Below are 20,124 nucleotides of genomic sequence, written 5' to 3' on the forward strand. Positions count from 1 at the left end.
GACAGTGAGATAAGAGAGACTCCTCCGCCCCCCCTGGACATTGAGGGGGCTCCGGCGTACTCAGTCCGGTCCATCGTGGATTCGAGACGTCGGATGGGGGGTCTACAATATCTCGTGGAGTGGGAGGGGTACGGCCCGGAGGAACGGTGCTGGGTGCCTACGAGGGACATTTTAGATCCATCCCTCCTGACTGAGTTCCACCGTAGTCATCCCACGCGCCCTGCTCCGCGTCCTCCTGGTCGTCGCCGAGGCCGGGGTCGGCGCACGGCTGGAGCCGCGCGTCAAGGGGGTGGTACTGTCATGGATTCTGCCGAGACTGCTCCTCCTCCTTGCTCGGGCAGGCTTCGGCGTTCGTCGTCCCCGGAGTACTAGCTACTACCGCTGGATGTTCTCGATGTTTGTTTGGTCTGGTCTTGTGTGTGCACCTGTTTTGTATTGAGTATTGATTATGTCACCTATAAGTTTCCCTTTTGGTTTGTTTGCAGTTGTGTGTAATTGTACGCCTGTCCGATTGGTGTATCGTTTGATGTTTAGTGTTTTACGCGTGTGTGCGTAATCGTTCGCCTCCATTGTTTTGAGGCCGTTTGTTTTGTCTTTGAGCATTATAAGTAAAGTCATTTTGAACTTAGCCTCCTTGTCCTGCGCTTGACTCCACCACTGCATACACATCAGTTTACGTGACAGAATTACACACCTCTCTATGGAGTCAGCAGGAGCAGCGGCGGCGCCCGAGTCGCTGGAGGATCGGGTCAGCTGCCAGGACGCCAGGATCCAGCAACTCGGGTCCGCCATGCAAGAGGTGATGAACACCCTGCGCCGATGGGAGAGAGGAGGCGTGCCCACACCTCCTCCTACCTTACCACCACCATCGGCCAGTCCTCCCATACCAGCACCGGAATCCAGTGGGATTCGGCTCTCGCTCCCGAGGGCGTATGATGGCACCGCAGCCGGGTGTCAGGGGTTCCTCCTGCAGGTGGAACTCTACCTGGCTACCATACACCCGGCGCCCTCGGGATACGAGAGCGTTTCCGCCCTCATCTCCTGTCTCTCCGGCAAGGTGGAGTGGGCCAACGCCGAATGGAGGGGAATAGACGCCGCCACCATCACCTACGCGGAGTCCCCCCGCCGCTTCAGGGCGGTTTTCGATCATCCACCTGAGGGTAAAGCGGCGGGGGAGCGTCTGTTCCACCTCCGACAGGGGAAGAGGAGCGCACAGGAGTTCGCCCTGAATTTCCGGACTCTAGCGGCGGATGCGGGGTGGAATGAGAGGGCCCTCATCGACCACTATCGGTGTAGCCTGCGTGAGGACGTTCGTCGAGAGCTGGCCTGCAGGGACACCAATCTATCCTTCAACCAGTTGGTGGACATGTCCATCCGTCTAGATACCCTGCTGGCCACCCGCGGACGTCCAGAGTTGGGGCCGTCCATTCCATCCTCCAGCACCTCCGAGCCGAGCCCTATGGAGCTCGGGGGTGCTGGCGCTAGAGAGAGGAGGAGAGAGAGCCCGAGGGAGGCCGTCCCCTGCACCAACTGTGGTCGTAGAGGACACACTGCGGCTAGGTGCTGGGGAGGGTCTCCAGGGAGTCGGGGCAACAGGTCACGCACTGGGGAGTCATTCCAGGTGAGTAGGCGCCCCACTTACCCAGAGCTCTCTGTTGTTCACTTGTGTATACCTGTAACATTTCCAAGGTTGCATCTCATTCCCAGCATAAGGCGCTAGTCGATTCAGGCGCAGCTGGGAATTTTATTGATCGGAAATTTTGTGTTAAGTTAGGGATTCCCCTCCTGCCCGTTGATGCTCCCTTCCCTGTCCATGCCCTAGATAGCCGTCCGTTGGGATCTGGGTTGATTAGAGAGGTCACAGCACCACTAAAGATGAATACGCAGGGGGGTCATGAGGAGATCATTCAGTTATATCTGATCGACTCTCCTGCATATCCCGTGGTGCTGAGGGGGCATCACATAGTGGTACCACTGAAAATAATATGACCTTGGCTAATCGTCTCATGAAAACGCAATGCGGATATTCACAGAAAAAATAACAAGCACAAAACCAAAATCACAGCAATGAAAGTAAAGTGTACTGTATGGGCTCACTTTAACCATTAGCATGGGCATTTTCATTACGCCGATTCTGTTGCAAAACGTTTCTTAAACGGAAGCAAACAGAACAAAAACGGGGAGGGACCTACCTGAATTTGTCCAACAGAAACTTGTTTTGCTCTGTTTGCTTCCGTTTGGTTCTTAAACGGTAAATGTTTTCCGTAATGAATACACCCCAGCTGAGAGGGCGGTTAGCGGGTAGCATGCTACCTAAGACTAAATGGTGAAGTTGTTTAAAGGTGCTTACACATGTGGAAGCTAGGTGAATTGCAACAGCACTAGGCTGCATTCAAAACAAATATCCCCCCTCCCCAGCATCCAATTTCCTCGTAACATGGCGGAGACTCGCGCTTGAGCCTTTTACTTTAAGTTTTGGTCTACCAGCTTCAAACAGCTGTAAAAACTATATTTTTTGTTATTGAAAATATATTTCACAGTGATTTAGATGGTACAATGATGCCTTACACTATTCAGTGCTTGTTTTCTCACATAAACAGACATTGAGTGAACAGTGTAGAATTTTAGCACCCAGGAAATGACAGAGCGATTTCTACATTGGCCGCTTGACCTGATTTCCGCTAAAGACAACCACAGAATCAAAACAGCTTTCCCATTTTGACAACAGATGCCGGCAGGAGAAATCTATAGGTGAATATCACAGCCAATCACAACACTGGCGGGTAAGTAATACTGTGAAACACTATCATTACACTATTAGTGCAGATATATTTCTGAAATTACAATGCAAAAATAAACTAAAAATCCTATGTGTAGCACCTTTAAAGTGTGTTAAAGTGTTCAATATTCTACATCATATGGGGGTGTGTTCAGAAACTGGATTGTGTTATTACAACCACAAAGGATGCTATGACAATAATAGTGCCACTGGGTTATGGCATGTTCACAAAATATAGAAGAAAACGCAAAAGCAGCAAAAGAGAATTAAGGATGGCTGAATCATCTTTCTGCCAGGCATTTACATAAGCTTTAGTGTGTGGGCCATGTGGCACATGGGGTGGCATGCCATTGCTTAGGTTAGCCACAGACAGTGCCCGTGGCATATATTTTTTATTTATTTCACCTTTATTTTACATTTTAGTCATTTAGCAGACGCTCTTATCCAGAGCAACTTACAGGAGCAATTAGGGTTAAGTGCCTTGCTCAAGGGCATATCGACAGATTTTTCACCTAGTCGGCTCGGGGATTAGAACCAGCGACCTTTCAGTTATTGGCACAACGCTCTTAACCACTAAGCCTGCCACCCCAGGTATGCCAGTTGACAACAAGTTCTCATTTACAACTGCGACCTGGCCAAGATGAAGCAAAGCAGTGCGATAAAAACAACAGAGTTACATATGGGGTAAAACAAAACATAAAGTCAAAAATACCACCGAAAATATATATACAGTGTCTGCAAATGTAGCAAGTTATGGAGGTAAGGCAATAAATAGGCCATAGTGCAAAATAATTACAATTGGTATTAACACTGGAATTATAGATGTGCAAGAGATGATGTGCAAATAGAGATACTGGGGTGAAAATGAGCAAAATAAATAACAATATGGGGATGAGGTAGTTGAGTGGGCTAATTTCAGAAGGGCTGTGTACAGGTGCAGTGATCGGTAAGGTGCTCTGACAACTGATGCTTCAAGTTAGTGAGGGAGATAAGAGTCTCCAGCTTCAGAGATTTTTGCAGTTCGTTCCAGTCATTGGCAGCAGAGAACTGGAAGGAATGGCAGCCAAAGGAGGTGTTGGCTTTGGGGATGACCAGTGAGATATACCTGCTGGAGCGCATACTACGGGTGGGTGTTGCTATGGTGACCAATGAGCTAAGCCTAGCAGTGATTTATAAATGGCCTGGAGCCAGTGGGTTTGGCGACGAATATGTAGTGAGGGCCAGCCAACGAGAGCGTACAGGTCACAACGGTGGGTAGTATATGGGGCTTTGGTGACAAAACGGATGGCACTGTGATAGACTACATCCAATTTGCTGAGTAGAGTGTTGGAGGCTATTTTGTAAATGACATCGCCGAAGTCAAGGATCGGTAGGATAGTCCGTTTTACGAGGGCATGATTGGCAGCATGAGTGATTGGCAGGCTTTGTTGCGAAATAGGAAGCCGATTCTAGATTTAACTTTGGATTGGAGATGCTTAATGTGAGTCTGGAAGGAGAGTTTACACTCTAACCAGACACCTAGGTATTTGTAGTTGTCCACATACTCTAGGTCAGACCCATCGAGAGTAGTGATTCTAGTCGGGTGGGCGGGTGCCAGCAGCGTTCGGTTGAAGAGCATGCATTTAGTTTTACTTGTGTTTAAGAGCAGTTGAAGGCTACGGAAGGAGTGTTGTATGGCATTGAAGCTCGTTTGGAGGATTGTTAACACAGTGTCCAATGAAGGGCCAGATGTATACAAAATGGTGTCGTCTGCGTAGAGGTGGATCTGAGAGTCACCAGCAGCAAGAGCGACATCATTGATATACACAGAGAAAACCCCCATAGAGACTGCCATAGGTCCAGACAACAGGCCCTCCGATTTGACACATTGAACTCTATCTGAGAAGTAGTTGGTGAACCAGGTGAGGCAGTCATTTGAGAAACTAGGCTATTTAGTCTGCCAATAAGAATGCGGTGGTTGACAGAGTCGAAAGCCTTGGCCAGGTCGATGAAGATGGCTGCACAGTACTGTCTATTATCGATCGCGGTTATAATATCGTTTAGGACCTTGAGCGTGGCTGAGGTGCACCCATGACCAGCTCGGAAAACGGATTGCATAGCGGAGAAGGTACGGTGGGATTCGAAATGGTCGGTGATCTGTTTGTTAACTTGGCTTTCAAAAACGTTCGAAAGGCAGGGCAGGATGGATATAGGTCTGTAACAGTTTGGATCTAGAGTGTCACCCCCTTTGAAGAGGGGGATGACCGCGGCAGCTTTCCAATCTCTAGGGATCTCAGACGTTACGAAAGAGAGGTTGAACAGGGTAGTAATAGGGGTTGCGACAATTTCGGCGGCTATTTTTAGAAAGAAAGGGTCCAGATTGTCTAGCCCAGATGATCAAATCAAATCAAATCAAATCAAATTTTATTGGTCACATGCGCCGAATACAACAGGTGCAGACATTACAGTGAAATGCTTACTTACAGCCCTTAACCAACTGTGCATTTATTTTAAACAAAAAAAGTAAGAATAAAACAACAACAAAAAAGTGTTGAGAAAAAAAAGAGCAGAAGTAAAAATAAAGTGACAGTAGGGAGGCTATATATACAATAGAATAAAGTGACAGTAGGGAGGCTATATATACAGGGGGGTACCGTTGCATAGTCAATGTGCGGGGGCACCGGCTAGTTGAGGTAGTTGAGGTAATATGTACATGTGGGTAGAGTTAAAGTGACTATGCATAAATACTTAACAGAGTAGCAGCAGCGTAAAAGTATGGGGTGGGGGGCAGTGCAAATAGTCCGGGTAGCCATGATTAGCTGTTCAGGAGTCTTATGGCTTGGGGGTAGAAGCTGTTGAGAAGTCTTTGGACCTAGACTTGGCACTCCGGTACCGCTTTGCCGTGCGGTAGCAGAGAGAACAGTCTATGACTAGGGTGACTGGAGTCTTTGACAATTTTGAGGGCCTTCCTCTGACACCGCCTGGTATAGAGGTCCTGGATGGCAGGGAGCTTTGCCCCTGTGATGTACTGGCCGTACGCACTACCCTCTGTAGTGCCTTGCGGTCAGAGGCCAAGCAGTTGCCATACCAGGCGGTGATGCAACCAGTCAGGATGCTCTCGATGGTGCAGCTGTAGAATTTTTTGAGGATCTGAGGACCCATGCCAAATCTTTTAGTCTCCTGAGGGGGAATAGGCTTTGTCGTGCCCTCTTCACGACTGTCTTGGTGTGTTTGGACCATGATAGTTCGTTGGTGATGTGGACACCAAGGAACTTGAAGCTCTCAACCTGTTCCACTACAGCCCCGTCGATGAGAATGGGGGCGTGCTCAGTCCTCTTTTTTTTTCCTGTAGTCCACAATCATCTCCTTTGTCTTGGTCACGTTGAGGGAGAGGTTGTTGTCCTGGCACCACACGGCCAGATCTCTGACCTCCTCCCTATAGGCTGTCTCATCGTTGTCGGTGATCAGGCCTACCACTGTTGTGTCGTCGGCAAACTTAATGATGGTGTTGGAGTCGTGCCTGGCCATGCAGTCATGGGTGAACAGAGAGTACAGGAGGGGACTGAGCACGCACCCCTGAGGGCCCCGTGTTGAGGATCAGTGTGGCAGATGTGTTGTTACCTACCCTTACCACCTGGGGGCGGCCCGTCAGGAAGTCCAGGATCCAGTTGCAGAGGGAGGTGTTTAGTCCCAGGATCCTTAGCTTAGTGATGAGCTTTGAGGGCACTATGGTGTTGAATGCTGAGCTGTAGTCAATGAATAGCATTCTCACGTAGGTGTTCCTCTTGTCCAGGTGGGAAAGGGCAGTGTGGAGTGCGATAGAGATTGCATCATCTGTGGATCTGTTGGGGCGGTATGCAAATTGGAGTGGGTCTAGGGTTTCTGGGATTATGCTGTTGATGTGAGCCATGACCAGTCTTTCAAAGCACTTCATGGCTACAGACGTCAGTGCCACGGGTCGGTAGTCATTTAGGCAGGTTATCTTAGAGTTCTTGGGCACGGGGACTATGGTGGTCTGCTTGAAACATGTTGGTATTACAGACTCAGTCAGGGACATGTTGAAAATGTCAGTGAAGACACTTGCCAGTTGGTCAGCACATGCTCGGAGTACACGTCCTGGTAATCCGTCTGGCCCTGCGGCCTTGTGAATGTTGACCTGCTTAAAAGTCTTACTCACATCGGCTACGGAGAGCGTGATCACATAGTCGTCCGGAACAGCTGGTGCTCTCATGCATGCTTCAGTGTTGCTTGCCTCGAAGCGAGCATAGAAGTGGTTTAGCCTGCCTGGTAGGCTTGTGTCACTGGGCAGCTCGCGGCTGTGCTTCCCTTTGTAGTCTGTAATAGTTTTCAAGCCCTGCCACATCCGACGAGCGTCAGAGCCAGTGTAGTATGATTCAATCTTAGACCTGTATTGACTCTTTGCCTGTTTGATGGTTCGTCGGAGGTCATAGCGGGATTTCTTATAAGCGTCCGGGTTAGAGTCCCGTTCCTTGAAAGCGGCAGCTCTACCCTTTAGCTCAGTGCGGATGTTTCCTGTAATCCATGGCTTCTGGTTGGGGTATGTACGTACGGTCACTGTGGGGACGACATCATCGATGCACTTATTGATGAAGCCAGTGACTGATGTGGTGTACTCCTCAATGCTGTCTGAAGAATCCCGGAACATGTTCCAGTCTGTGCTAGCAAAACAGTCCTGTAGCTTAGCATCTGCGTCATCTGACCACTTTTTTATTAGCCGAATCACTGGTGCTTCCTGCTTCAGTTTTTGCTTATAAGCAGGAATCAGGAGGATAGAGTTATGGTCAGATTTGCCAAATGGAGGGCGAGGGAGAGCTTTGTATGCGTCTCTGTGTGTGGAGTAAAGGTGGTCTAGAGTTTTTTCCCCTCTGGTTGCACATTTAACATGCTGGTAGAAATTAGGTAGAACGGATTTAAGTTTCCCTGCATTAAAGTCCCCTGCTACTAGGAGCGCTGCATCTGGATGAGCGTTTTCCTGTTGATTAATGGCCTTGTACAACTCATTCAGTGCAATCTTAATGCCAGCATTGGTTTGTGGTGGTAAATAGACAGCTATGAAAAATATAGATGAAAACTCTCTTGGTAAATAGTGTGGTCTACAGCTTATCATAAGATACTCTACCTCAGGCGAGCAAAACCTTGAGACTTCCTTAGTATTTGATTTTGTGCACCAGCTGTTGTTTACAAATATACAGAGACCGCCACCCCTCGTCTTACCCGAGTCTGCCGTTCTGTCCTGCCGATGTAGCGTATAGCCTGCTAGCTGAATGTTATCATTGTCGTCGTTCAGCCACGACTCCGTGAAACATAAGATATTACAGTTTTTAATGTCCCGTTGGTAGGATAACCGTAATCTTAAATCGTCCATTTTATTCTCCAAAGCTTGAACGTTGGCTAATAGGATTGATGGGAGAGGCAGTTTACTCGTTCGCCGTCCGTATCCTTACAAGGCACCCGGATCTGCGCCCACGATATCTCCGTCTCTTCCTCACGCGAATGACGGGGATCTGGGCCTTGTCGGGAGTCTGTAGAATATCCTTCGCGAACGCCTCGTTGAAGAAAAAGTGTTCGTCCAACGCGAGGTGAGTAATCGCTGTCCTGATATCCAGAAGCTCTCTTTGGTTATAAGAGACGATGGCAGAAACATTATGTACAAAATAAATTACAAATAACGCGGAAAAACACACATAATAGTACAATTGGTTAGAGGGCTGTAAAACGGCAGCCATCTTCTTCCGGCGCTGTTCATGATAATGATTTGTAGGGGTCCAGATTTTGCAGCTCTTTCAGAACATCAGCTGTCTGAATTTGTGTGAAGGAGAAGCGGGGGGGCATGGGCAAGTTGCAGCGGAGGGTGCAGAGCTGGTGGCCGGGGTAGAGGTAGCCAGGTGGAAAGCATGGCCAGCCGTAGCAAAATTCTTGTTGAAATTCTCGATTATTGTAGATTTATCGGTGGTGATAATGTTTCCTAGCCTCAGTGCAGTGGGCAGCTGGGAGGAGGTGCTCTTATTCTCTATGAACTTTTTGGAGTTCGTGCTACAGGATGCACATTTCTGTTTGAAAAAGCTAGCCTTTGCTTTTCTAACTGCTTGTGTATATCGGTTCCTAACTTCCCTGAAAAGTTGCATATCGCGGGGGCTATTCGATGCTAATGCAGTACGCCACAGGATGTTTTTGTGCTGGTCAAGGGCAGTCAAGTCTGAGGAGAACCAGGGGCTATATCTGTTATTAGTTCTGAATTTTTTGAATGGGGCATGCTTATTTAAGATTGAGAGGAAAGCACTTTTAAAGAACAACCAAGCATCCTCTACTGACGGAATGAGATCAATATCCATCCAGGATACCTGGGCCAGGTCAATTAGGAAGGCCTGCTCGCTAAAGTGTTTTAGGGTGCGTTTGACAGTGATGAGGGGTGGTCGTTTGACCGCGGACCCGTTACGGACGCAGGCAATAAAGCAGTGATCGCTGAGATCCTGGTTGAAGACAGCAGAGGTGTATTTAGAGGGTAAGTTAGTCAGGATGATATGAGGGTGCCCATGTTTACGGATTTAGGGTTGTACCTGGTAGGTTCCTTGATCATTTGTGTGAGATTAAGGGCATCTAGTTTGGATTGTAGGATGGCCGGGGTGTTAAGGATATCCCAGTTTAGGTCATCAAGCAATACGAACTCTGAGGATAGATGGGGGGGAATCAATTCACATATGGTGTCCAGGGCACAGCTGGGGGCTGAGGGAGGTCTGTAGCAAGCGGCAACAGTGAGAGACTTATTTCTGGAAAGGTGGATTTTTAGAAGTAGGAGCTCAAACTGTTTGGGCACAGATCTGGATAGTATGATAGAGCTCTGCAGGCTATCTCTAAAGTAGATTGCAACTCCAACCCCTTTGGCAGTTCTATCTAGACGGGAAATGTTGTAGTTGGGGATGGACATTTCTGAATTTTTGGTGGCCTTCCTAAGCCAGGATTCAGACACTGCTAGAACATCAGGGTTGGCAGAGTGTGCTAACGCAGTGTATAACTCAAACTTAGGAAGGAGGCTTCTGATGTTAACGTGCAGAAAACCAAGGCTTTTACGGTTACAGAAGTCAACAAATGATAGCTCCTGGGGAGTAGGAGTGATACTGGGGGCTGCAGGGCCTGGGTTAGCCTCTACATCACCAGAGGAACAGAGGAGGACTAGAATAAGGATACGGCTAAAGGCTTTAAGTGCGTTGGGTACAGAGAATAAAGGGGGCAGATTTCCGGGCGTTGTAGAATAGATTCAGGGCATTATGTACAGACAAGGATATGGAAGGATATGAGTACAGTGGAGGTAAACCTAAGCGTTGGGTAACAATGAAAGAGATAGCATCACTGGAGGCACCGATTGAGCCGGTCTCGGCGTGTATGGGGGGTGGAACAAAGGAGCTATTTGAGGCAGTTTGAGAATGGGGTTCTATATTAAAATGGTATAATAAGAACTAATTGGAACAGCAATAGGCAAGGCATATTGACATGGGAGAGAGGCATAAAGCAATCACAGGTGTTATTAGAGAGAGCTAAGACAACAACTGGTAATGGCGATGAAAGTTTGGGATGAGGCTAAACAGATAAACAGGACAGGGTACCGTGTAAAGGAACAGTCCAGCAGGCATCAGCTGTGCAGCTGAGTGATCATAAGGTCCAGTGAACAGCAATATGTGAGTCCGAGAGCAGTTCGAATTGGTGCTACAGTACAGCGAGCAGGAAGCACGGCTGTTGTTTGCATGTGCTAGCGGGCTGGAGCTAGCAGATGGATTTTCGTGGTCGTCGCAACGGGAAGCCTGTTGAAACCACAGACGATTATGTCGGCAGACCAGTCGTGATGGATCGGCGGGGCTTCGTGTCGACTCTAGGAGGTCCCGTCCGGTTGACAGAGAGGTAGATAGCCGGGAGATGTGCCTGAATCGAGGCTAGCTCAAGGCTGATTAGCCAACAACAACATCCATTTGGTTGCAGCTAGCTAGTTGCGATGATGCGGTGTTAAAGGTCCAGTGATTTAGTGATTCCGGAAGGAAATCCGATATGTTCTGGGTCGATAACGCGCTGTGCAGACAGTGCAGACTGGCCGATAATAGTCCAGGCTAGAGCTGGCTGGTAGGTAGTGCAGGCCACGGACAATGGTGAAAAAAACCGCTAACAGTGGCTAATAGAAAGTAGCTAGTTAGCTGGCTACTCCCGTCCGGTAGACAAAGAGGTAGATAGCCGGGATATGGGCCTAGCTCGAGGCTAGCTCAAGGCTAACTGGTGCTTGCTTCAGGGGCAGTGGTGATTAGCCTACAGCAACACCACACACAGCACTACATTGACCAGGGCCCACAGTCAGAAAAATCCTAGGTGACCTTTCAGCCTGAGAGAATGCAGGCAAGCCAGAAAATTAGAGTGTACCCTGTTAAATAACTATGTTCCCAGCAGCCGCAAAACATCATGGAGATTTTAATTATCTCAGCCATGTTTAGAATGCTTGGTGTTGTGCCATGGTCAAAACCGCATGCATCACCAAATAACATGAAGATATACAATCACTAATTTTCTTTATCATTTTGAGTTTTTACTTCACATGTGACATAGTTATTCTAATCCATATACAAAGCAAAATTATTTAATTGATTTTAAGAAAAGAAAATAGGCCATGTAGCAACTCTAATATGGTAATTGTATTGAACTTAATCATCCCAACAATGGGGACTATGAAGTGTGTCTCCCAGTTAGAATAGTAGCTGGCTGTATTGACTTTGGCTCAACTGTAATGGAATATAGGACGAATAGAACATTGTGTACACATTTACATACATTTTACATTTTAGTCATTTAGCAGACGCTCTTATCCAGAGCGACTTACAGTTAGTGAATACATAATTTTTTTATATATTTTTTCTATACTGGCCCCCCGTGGGAATTGAACCCACAACCCTGGCGTTGCAAACACCATGCTCTATCAACTGAGCTACATCCCTGCCGGCCATTCCCTCCCCTACCCTGGACGACGCTGGGCCAATTGTGCGCCGTCCATGAGTCTCCCAGTCGCGGCCGGCTGCGACAGAGCCTGGATTCGAACCAGGATCTCTAGTGGCACAGTTAGCACTGCGATGCAGTGCCTTAGACCACTGCGCCACTCAGGAGTACACCACACACACATAACGGCCAGTAAACACACCTGCCTACCCAGGCGTCTCCATTTTCAGGCTACGCTTGACACATTCAGTTACCACACTATTTACCATCCAGGGTACTGGTGGGGGATGTCTGTTTGTGGCTCTCACCCGACTCTCGGCAGGGTGCCCGGTCGTGGCGCAGAAGGAAGCGCACCTCCCCCCTCTGCTGTTCCCAACGCTGGAGCACGTCCAGCATTCGCTCTCCGTCACCAATGGCACGCTCTGGTGTGACAAAGAAAGATGCCAGAGTAAGCGGTTCTTGAGTCCAAGGCCCGGTTCCATTTTGGTCCCTTACCTCAACCTTTACCCTTCAGGTGTTCACATCTGACGGGATAGCGGTACTGCTTTCACCCATTACGTCACCTTTCAGATTAGTGAACGCCAAAGTAGTAGGGGCTAGGGAGCGAAATGGAACTGGGCCAAAGTTGACATTGAACAAGATTTTTTTGGTTCCTCCTACCCACCACTGAAAACTCCGGCCTTCGATTGGTTTCATTCAGTTCAACACTTTGATGAGTGCAGCCCTGAATAACATAAACTTAGAGTAAACACTGCCGTTAAAAGTTAGCCAGGAAGTGTCCTGGCTGGTCTAGCAGTAATACCACAGCCTCACACATGACTACGGTGTTGGCATTGGTTTGAATCTGGCCCATGCCCTTCTAGCACATCTCTCCTCCTTACTTCACTGTCTCTTTTTACTGTCTCTGTCCAATAAACTTGATCCTTAGTAAGAAGTTGGCACTCTACGATAAGTTTAAAAGGCATAGAATTGAGAAGACTGAGTGAGAACCGTAATGAAACTCACCGGAGCCTCGCCACATCTCGGCTAGGTAGCATTCTCCCTCCCCCGGCTCCTTGCACAGCTCCACCACATCCCGACACAGCGTTTCCGGGGTAACGGGCACCTCTGTGAAATGCTGGTTGTTGTTGCTGAGGTACACGGTGAGGAACATCTAAGACACAGACAGTGAAAAACAGACCATTAGAACAGTGTTACTCGACATTGGTGCTGTGTACAGTATTCTGGACTGAGAAACCCTGTTATAGATCATCAGGGTCCAAATCCAGACAAAGACTGAGCCAATTCAGAGAAACCCATCGCAGTGGGGGACTTGCAAAAATAGTGAGAAAATAATTAGAAGCACATTAGGTCCCTGCTCTCTTCGAAACAGATGGTCAATGTCTATTTTGGATCCAAATATCTTACGGGGAAGTCATTTGTCAGTGTGGTCTTTTTTCTAATAGGGGCAATTCCACTGTAACGGAATTGCGCTGAGACTCAGATTTTCACTTAAAATGTATGCCAAACAAAAAACATTGATTTAAAAGTTTAACAAACCAGTAAATGGACAAGGACTACATTTAAGATTTTACACTGAACATTTTACAAAAAACATTTACTGGAAGAACTGTGCAGATGCAATGTTTGGTAACAGAATTTCGGTTAAATCTCCCTCAGTTCTTTATGTGACCACGTTTTCCAAACGCTTAAAAATCTGCTTCGAATTCATATTCAAAGATGTCTGTAGAAAGAATGGGGTGTCAGCTATGACATCACACCTTGAGTTTGAAAAAAATATATTTTGGTTATTGAACTACACTAAGTGAAGCGGATTTATACCCGGTAACAGAATTGCGCCAATAGAATTTCATCAATGGTCCTTGATTTGTACTACACAGAAATGCATAATTTTGGATATGAATGTCATTCATCCTAAATACGTACACAAAAAGGTCGTCCTTTGCATATTTGGGTATTATTCTACACACTGGCTATTATTTTAATGAGCTCCACCACCAAACAAGACCAAATTTGGTTGGTCCAGACCGGACCAAATCCGAACCAATCATAGACGTCTATTTTTCACAAGTTTGGACATCAAATTACAGCACAGTAGAGCCTTGTAGAGAACAGTACCTCACAGAACAGTAGAGTATAGTTCAGTACAGTAGAGTTCAGTACAGTCAAGTAGAGTATAGTTCAGTTCAGTACAGTAGAGTTCAGCAGAGTATAGTACATTACAGTGTAATGTACTCTACAGGACTTTACTGAACTCTATTCTACTTTTCTTTACTACACTGAACTATACTCTACTTCTGTTTACTGTACTGTGCTGTCCAAACTTATGAAACATAGGCGTCCGGACTGGACCAAATCTGAACCAATCGTGGACGCCTATGTTTGGGCCGGTCCAGACGTCTGTGGACGTTGAAATCAAGGTCAGGGCAGACTGACCAAAAAAAAAAACTGAAAGAGAGGGGGCTCATGGGTAGGTGTCAGTAAGAGCCAGGAGGTGACATTAATTAGAAATGGAGAGAGAGAATTTAGAGATTGTCCAGACTTTTCACACTCTTGCTTTGACCACCAGATGACAGAAAGAGAAAGGAAAACATTTATCAGCTGAACATAATAGTATGCCAGTGAAAGGGAGAATAGTAGCAGGCAAACCAACTGTTGCTTGTGACTACTATGATTTCCCATTGTAGCCAATTAAGTAGCAAAAATTCCGCCACAAATGTTTTTGAAATTCTGTTACCGATCTGGTATCAGATTTGAGTTTTAATCACAAAATAATTCATTAAAAAAAAATCTAAACACTATAACTAACTGGCAGGGCCTATAAAAAAAATAAGCTCGGGGCCTATGATTTCTTAATCCGGCCCTGCTCATGAGGGAGAGAAATTTGAAAATATCTTAAAGATATGTGGATTTTTGGTAACAGAATTTTTATGCACATCGTAATGCTTCTTAAACTTACAGAAGGCAGAAAAGGTAATCCTAAACTATACTGAACAAAAATAAACGCAACATGTAAAGTGTTTATGAGCAGAAATAAAAGATCCCCGAAATGTTCCATATGCACAAAAATCTTTTGTGCACAAATTTGTTTACATCCCTGTTACTGAGCATTTCTCCTTTGCCAAGATAATCCATCCACCTGACAGGTGTGGCATATTAAGAAGCTGATTAAACAGCATGATCATTATAAAGGTGCACCTTGTGCCGGGGACAATAAAAGGCCACTCTTAAATGTGCAGTTTTGTCACACAACACAATGCCACAGATGTCCCGATTTTGAGGGAGCGTGCAATTGGCATGCTGACTTCAGGAATGTCCACCAGAGCTGTTGCCAGATAATTGAATGTTAATTTGTCTACCATAAGCTGCTTCCAAAGTCGTTTTAGAGAATTTGGCAGTACGTCCAACTGGCCACACAACTGCAGACCACGTGTAACCACGCCAGCCCAGGAACTCCACATCTGGCTTCTTCACCTGCAGGATCATCTGAGACCAGTAACCAGGACAGCTGATGACATTGAGGAGTATTTATGTCTGTAATAAAGCCCTTTTGTGGAGTATTTCTGTCTGTAATGAAGCCTTTTTGTGGAGAAAAACTCATTGTGATTTGCTGGGCTTGGCTCCCCAGTGGGTGGGCCTATGCCCTCCCAGGACCACCCATGGCTGTGCCCCTGCCCAATCATGTGAAATCCATAGATTAGGACCTAATGAATTTATTTCAATCGACTGATTTCCCTTTATGAACTTTAACTCAGTAAAATCGTTAATTGTTGCGTTTATATTTTTGTTCAGTATAAATATAAGTGTTGATATTAGTTGGCAGGCGTCGAATTCAACATTATTGTGTTTAGATGTATTTGTACTACCGTAATACTTTTTCTGGTAGATGTTTTCTAAGACCCCCTTTTCATCTGTTTGACAATAAATCAAAGCCTTTGCTTATTCCTAATTTTGAGAATGGAAAATACTTGCCTTCGGAAAGTATTCAGACCCCTTTACTTTTTCCACACTTTGTTATGTTACAGCCTTATTCTAAAATGGATTCAATAGTTTTTTCCTCCTCATCAATCTATACGCATTTCCCCATAATGACAAGCAAAAACGGGTTTTTAGAAATGTGTGCTAATTTATAAAAAATAAAAACGAAATATAATAATAATAATATGCCATTTAGCAGACGCTTTTATCCAAAGCGACTTACAGTCATGCGTGCATACATTTTTGTGTATGGGCCTTTACTCAGTACTTTGTTGAAACACCTTTGGCAGCGATTACAGTCTCGAGTCTTCTTGCGTATGACGCTACAAGCTTGGCACACCTGTATTTGGGGTCGTTTCTCCCATTCTTCTCTGCAGATCCTCTGAAGCTCTGTCAGGTTGGCTAGGGAGCGTCTCTGCACAGCTTTTTCAGGTCTCTCCAGAGATGTTCTATCCGGTTCAAGTCCGGGCTCTGGCTGGGCCACTCAAGGACATTTAGAGACTTGTCCCGAAGCCACTCCTGCGTTGTCTTGGCTGTGTGCTTAAGGTCGTTGTCCTGTTGGAAGGTGAACCATCGCCCCAGTCTGAGATCTTGAGCGCTCTGGAGCAGGTTTTCATTAAGGATCTCTCTGTACTTTGCTACATTCATCTTTCCATCAATCCTGACTAGTCTCCCAGTCCCTGCCACTGAAAAACATCCCCACAGCATGATGCTGCCACCACCATGCTTCACCGTAGGGATGGTGCCAGGTTTCCTCCAGATGTGATGCTTGGCATTCAGACCAAAGAGTTCAATATTGGTTTCATCAGACCAGAGAATCTTGTTTCTCATGGTCTGAGAGTCTGTAGGTGCCTTTTGGCAAATTCCAAGCAGGCTGTCATGTGCCTTTTACTGAGGAGTGGCTTCCGTCTGGCCACTCTACCATGAAGGCCTGATTCGTGGTGCTGCAGAGATGGTTGTCCTTCTGGAATGTTCTCCCATCTCCACAGAGGAACTCTGGAGCTCTGTCAGAGTGACCATCGGGTTCTTGGTCACCTCCCTGACCAAGGCCCTTCTACCCCGATTGCTCAGTTTGGCCGGGCGGCCAGCTCTAGGAAGAGTCTTGGTGGTTCCAAACTTTTTATATTTAAGAATGATGGAGGCCACTGTGTTCTTGGGGACCTTCAATGCTGCAGAAATGTTTTCGTACCCTTCCCCAGATCTGTGCCTCAACACAATCCTGTCTCGGAGCTCTACGGACAATTCCTTCGACCTTTTGGCTTGGTTTTTGCTCTGACATGCACTGTCAGCTATGGGACCTTATATAGACAGGTGTGTGCCTTTCCAAATCATGTCCAATCAATTTAATTTACCACAGGTGGACGCCAATCAAGTTGTAGAAACATCTCAAGGAAGATCAATGGAAACAGGATGCCTGAGCTCAATTTCGAGTTTAATAGCAAAGGGTCTGAATACTTATGTAAATAAGGTATTTCAGTTGTTTATTTTTAATACATTTGCAGAAATTTCTAAAAACCTGTTTTCACTTTGTCATTACGGGGTATTGTGTGTAGATTGCTGAGGATTTTTATTTATTTAATCAATTTTAGAATAAGGCTGTAACATAACAAAATGTGGAAAAAGTCAAGGGGTCTGAATACTTTCCGAAAGGCACTGTATGCCTTAATTTCTCAAAAATATAGACTCGTAGCTTTCATTTGTCACCCATGTCATTGTCCTATGAACTTCACGTTGGTGCTTATAGGTCCTTCTACAAAGAAATTACCATAGGGAATTCCACGAATAATAATGGTGTTATTTCGCCATCTGGACTGAGCCAGCCCAAAGACAGAATGGGGACAGTCTGGTACCTACTCAAGAACCCCCTCTGAAATTATGAAGGGGTGAATGCAGTTCTGAACACCATTTCAAAAAGAGAAAACTGGGTCTCAAATTCCAATAGAGCCAAGCCCCAATCTTTGAAAATGAAAACATGATGACGAGACAACACTTTCAAGGACACCGGTCCTCGAGAAAAGGGGGCAGGCTCTGTGAATTTGACCTTTCACTAGATTCTACAGGAGGTCAACAGTTTCATTTCAAATGTGCAAACGCTGCAGCAGACCACTGTGACAACTGTATATGGGGGACAATAAAGGGTTATAGAGCCAAGTGCAAGTCAGCAATTTCTTTGCATCATAAATAGCAGGCCAAGCCAAACACATTCCGCTGCCCAAAGGTATAGAGGATGCAAAAAGCGATCATTGGCTTGTTGCTTCGTAGAGGTGTTCTGGCATGTGGCCTGAAAGGGCTCTACCACTGAGGTAACAGATGGGCTTTAGACTGAAGATGCGCCCAAATGGCACCCTTTTCCCTACAGTACATAGTGCATTGCATTTGACCAGGGCCCATAGGGCGCCATTTGGGACACACCCTGAGAGTAACATGGAAGCTGTCCTGTAGACTGCAGCACTTCGTTCCCACTAACAACCGACAGAACCTGCCATTCAGAAAACCTCTGCTTAAAACCCGTTATAATCTGGAGATGCAACTAGAAAATCAGGAGACTTAGATCTTACTAAGCTATTGATCTGAGTGGTTTTCAAATTCTTTGTCAAACTGAGCTGTCTACCAATTTCCTGAAATCTATGGAAGGTTTTCAACCCTTAAACCATTCATGATACATCTATGATGTCAAGCACAGGTGGATTATGGAGAGGAACATAATTATGTCGAGGCGACAGTATAAAATAATAAAGCCTTCCATATCCGCCACAACATCTGGTATTTAACAGAAGTGGCTGAGAGACACGTATCAATGCTAAACCACTCGCAATGCCGACTGATCCGACATTTGTGAAATCGAGGCACAAGCTTGCCGGCTGACACTCCACGCACCAATTCAAGTATCCGGTTTGAAGCAGCTGTACACTAAGGGTTTAAAAATAGGCTTTTTTTTGCCTAAATGCTCTCAATCTGGGCACTGGATCGGACTACAGCTGGCGATATGACTGACTGCCTTTCTGTCCTAGTCACGCTAGGAGTACAAGAAAACCACAGACTGGCAATTAGAGCTAGGATAACATCATGGCCATGTGCCCTCTTAAAGGTAGATTCTGCCATATGACATCATCATGCAAAGCCAAGCAACTTCCTGCTTGCAGACAACAACAGGGATGTAGCTCAGTTGGTAGAGCATGGCGTTTGCAACGCCAGGGTTGTGGGTTTGATTCCCACGGGGGGCCAGTATGAAAAATAAAATAAATAATGTATGCACTCATTAACTGTAAGTCGCTCTGGATAAGAGCGTCTGCTAAATGACTAAAATGTAAATGTAAGATAATTAATATCAGCAAAAAGACTACTAATTGCCAACATTCGGCCTCCCTTGAGACATGCCCACATTGGAGAGTGGCAAATAGAGGCAAATTCTAAGTTTGTTGTTGTTTTAAAACAGGAAGTCACCCCACTTTGCATGACAATGTAATTTTGCTAAGTCTACCTACAACACTCTGAAGAGTCCGTCTTTAAAGAGCCACTGAACACGCCTATTGACAAGTGTGTTTTTCTGTTGCTCATTAGAAAAACTGGATTTCAGTCTTGGAGGTGTGTTTCCTGACTGATTCCACATTTGGTTAATGATGTTTGTCCCCCATTTCACTTCCTCAAAATCCCCAGAATGAATCGACGTTAACTCTAGAAATCTGTCATACATTTTTACATTTTTGCTGAGAATGTTTTAGCTGCGCAATTTTACATCTAACTAAGGTGTTTGGTGCAGTATTTCTCAAGTAAAAACATTTGCGACGTGTTGTCTTATGTAAACAAAGTCTGCTGGGCAGTCTGTCTCACTGTATATGCTACTGGATAGAGAGCTATCACTGCAGCTGTTCACCCCATGTTAGTGGGCAAATGTACATCGTCAAATCAAAACCCAACCTTCATTTACCCGTTGTGACACACGGATGTTCCAAACTCAGTTTTAGGCGAGACTGACTTTATAACCAAAATTATCCTATTTACACTTTGTAGTCAATTTTGACACTAGAATAACTGTTTCTGATTCCTATCAATGCCACATAGGCCATTTTCAAGGGGATTTGTTGCTTTTTAAAGGTAGTCGCTCTTTAACAGTATATAGCTGATTTGAGTCCTATTTGTATCTTGTAAAGCTGCTTAAAAAAATATGTGGACCCCAGCTTGTTTCTCTGTATACAGCACACTTCTCAACAGAAAATGTATTTAAACTAACACTGTTCATCAACTAAACCACACTTACACTAATGTATTCATTTATTGAATGGTAATAGGTACATTTTTGACTAAATACACGTCTTAAGGAAGCCCATGCTTGAACCCCCCCCCCTTTCAAAGGGGACGCGGACATTGGAGGCATTTGCTAATTTCCTGGCATGTCCCTG

The 20,124-nt window shown here is 45.7% G+C and overlaps 1 protein-coding gene across 3 annotated transcripts in view; it reads right to left on the minus strand.

Annotated features, from left to right (window-relative positions):
* The window catches only part of LOC123483401 (apoptosis-stimulating of p53 protein 2-like), a 58,153-nt gene that overhangs the window by 28,131 nt on the left and 9,898 nt on the right, over positions 1-20,124 (minus strand). For 2 of the 3 annotated variants that reach the window (XM_045213382.1, XM_045213383.1), the window contains exons 2-3: positions 12,752-12,899; positions 12,013-12,168 (exon numbers count right to left, since the gene is read on the minus strand). In XM_045213382.1, the coding sequence (XP_045069317.1) occupies positions 12,013-12,168; positions 12,752-12,899 (304 nt within the window). The remainder of the gene's footprint in view (positions 1-12,012; positions 12,169-12,751; positions 12,900-20,124) is intronic. The other variant, XM_045213384.1, reaches the window with a different exon arrangement.

Source organism: Coregonus clupeaformis, unplaced genomic scaffold (assembly GCF_020615455.1).
Source record: "Coregonus clupeaformis isolate EN_2021a unplaced genomic scaffold, ASM2061545v1 scaf0107, whole genome shotgun sequence".
Lineage (NCBI taxonomy): Eukaryota > Metazoa > Chordata > Actinopteri > Salmoniformes > Salmonidae > Coregonus > Coregonus clupeaformis.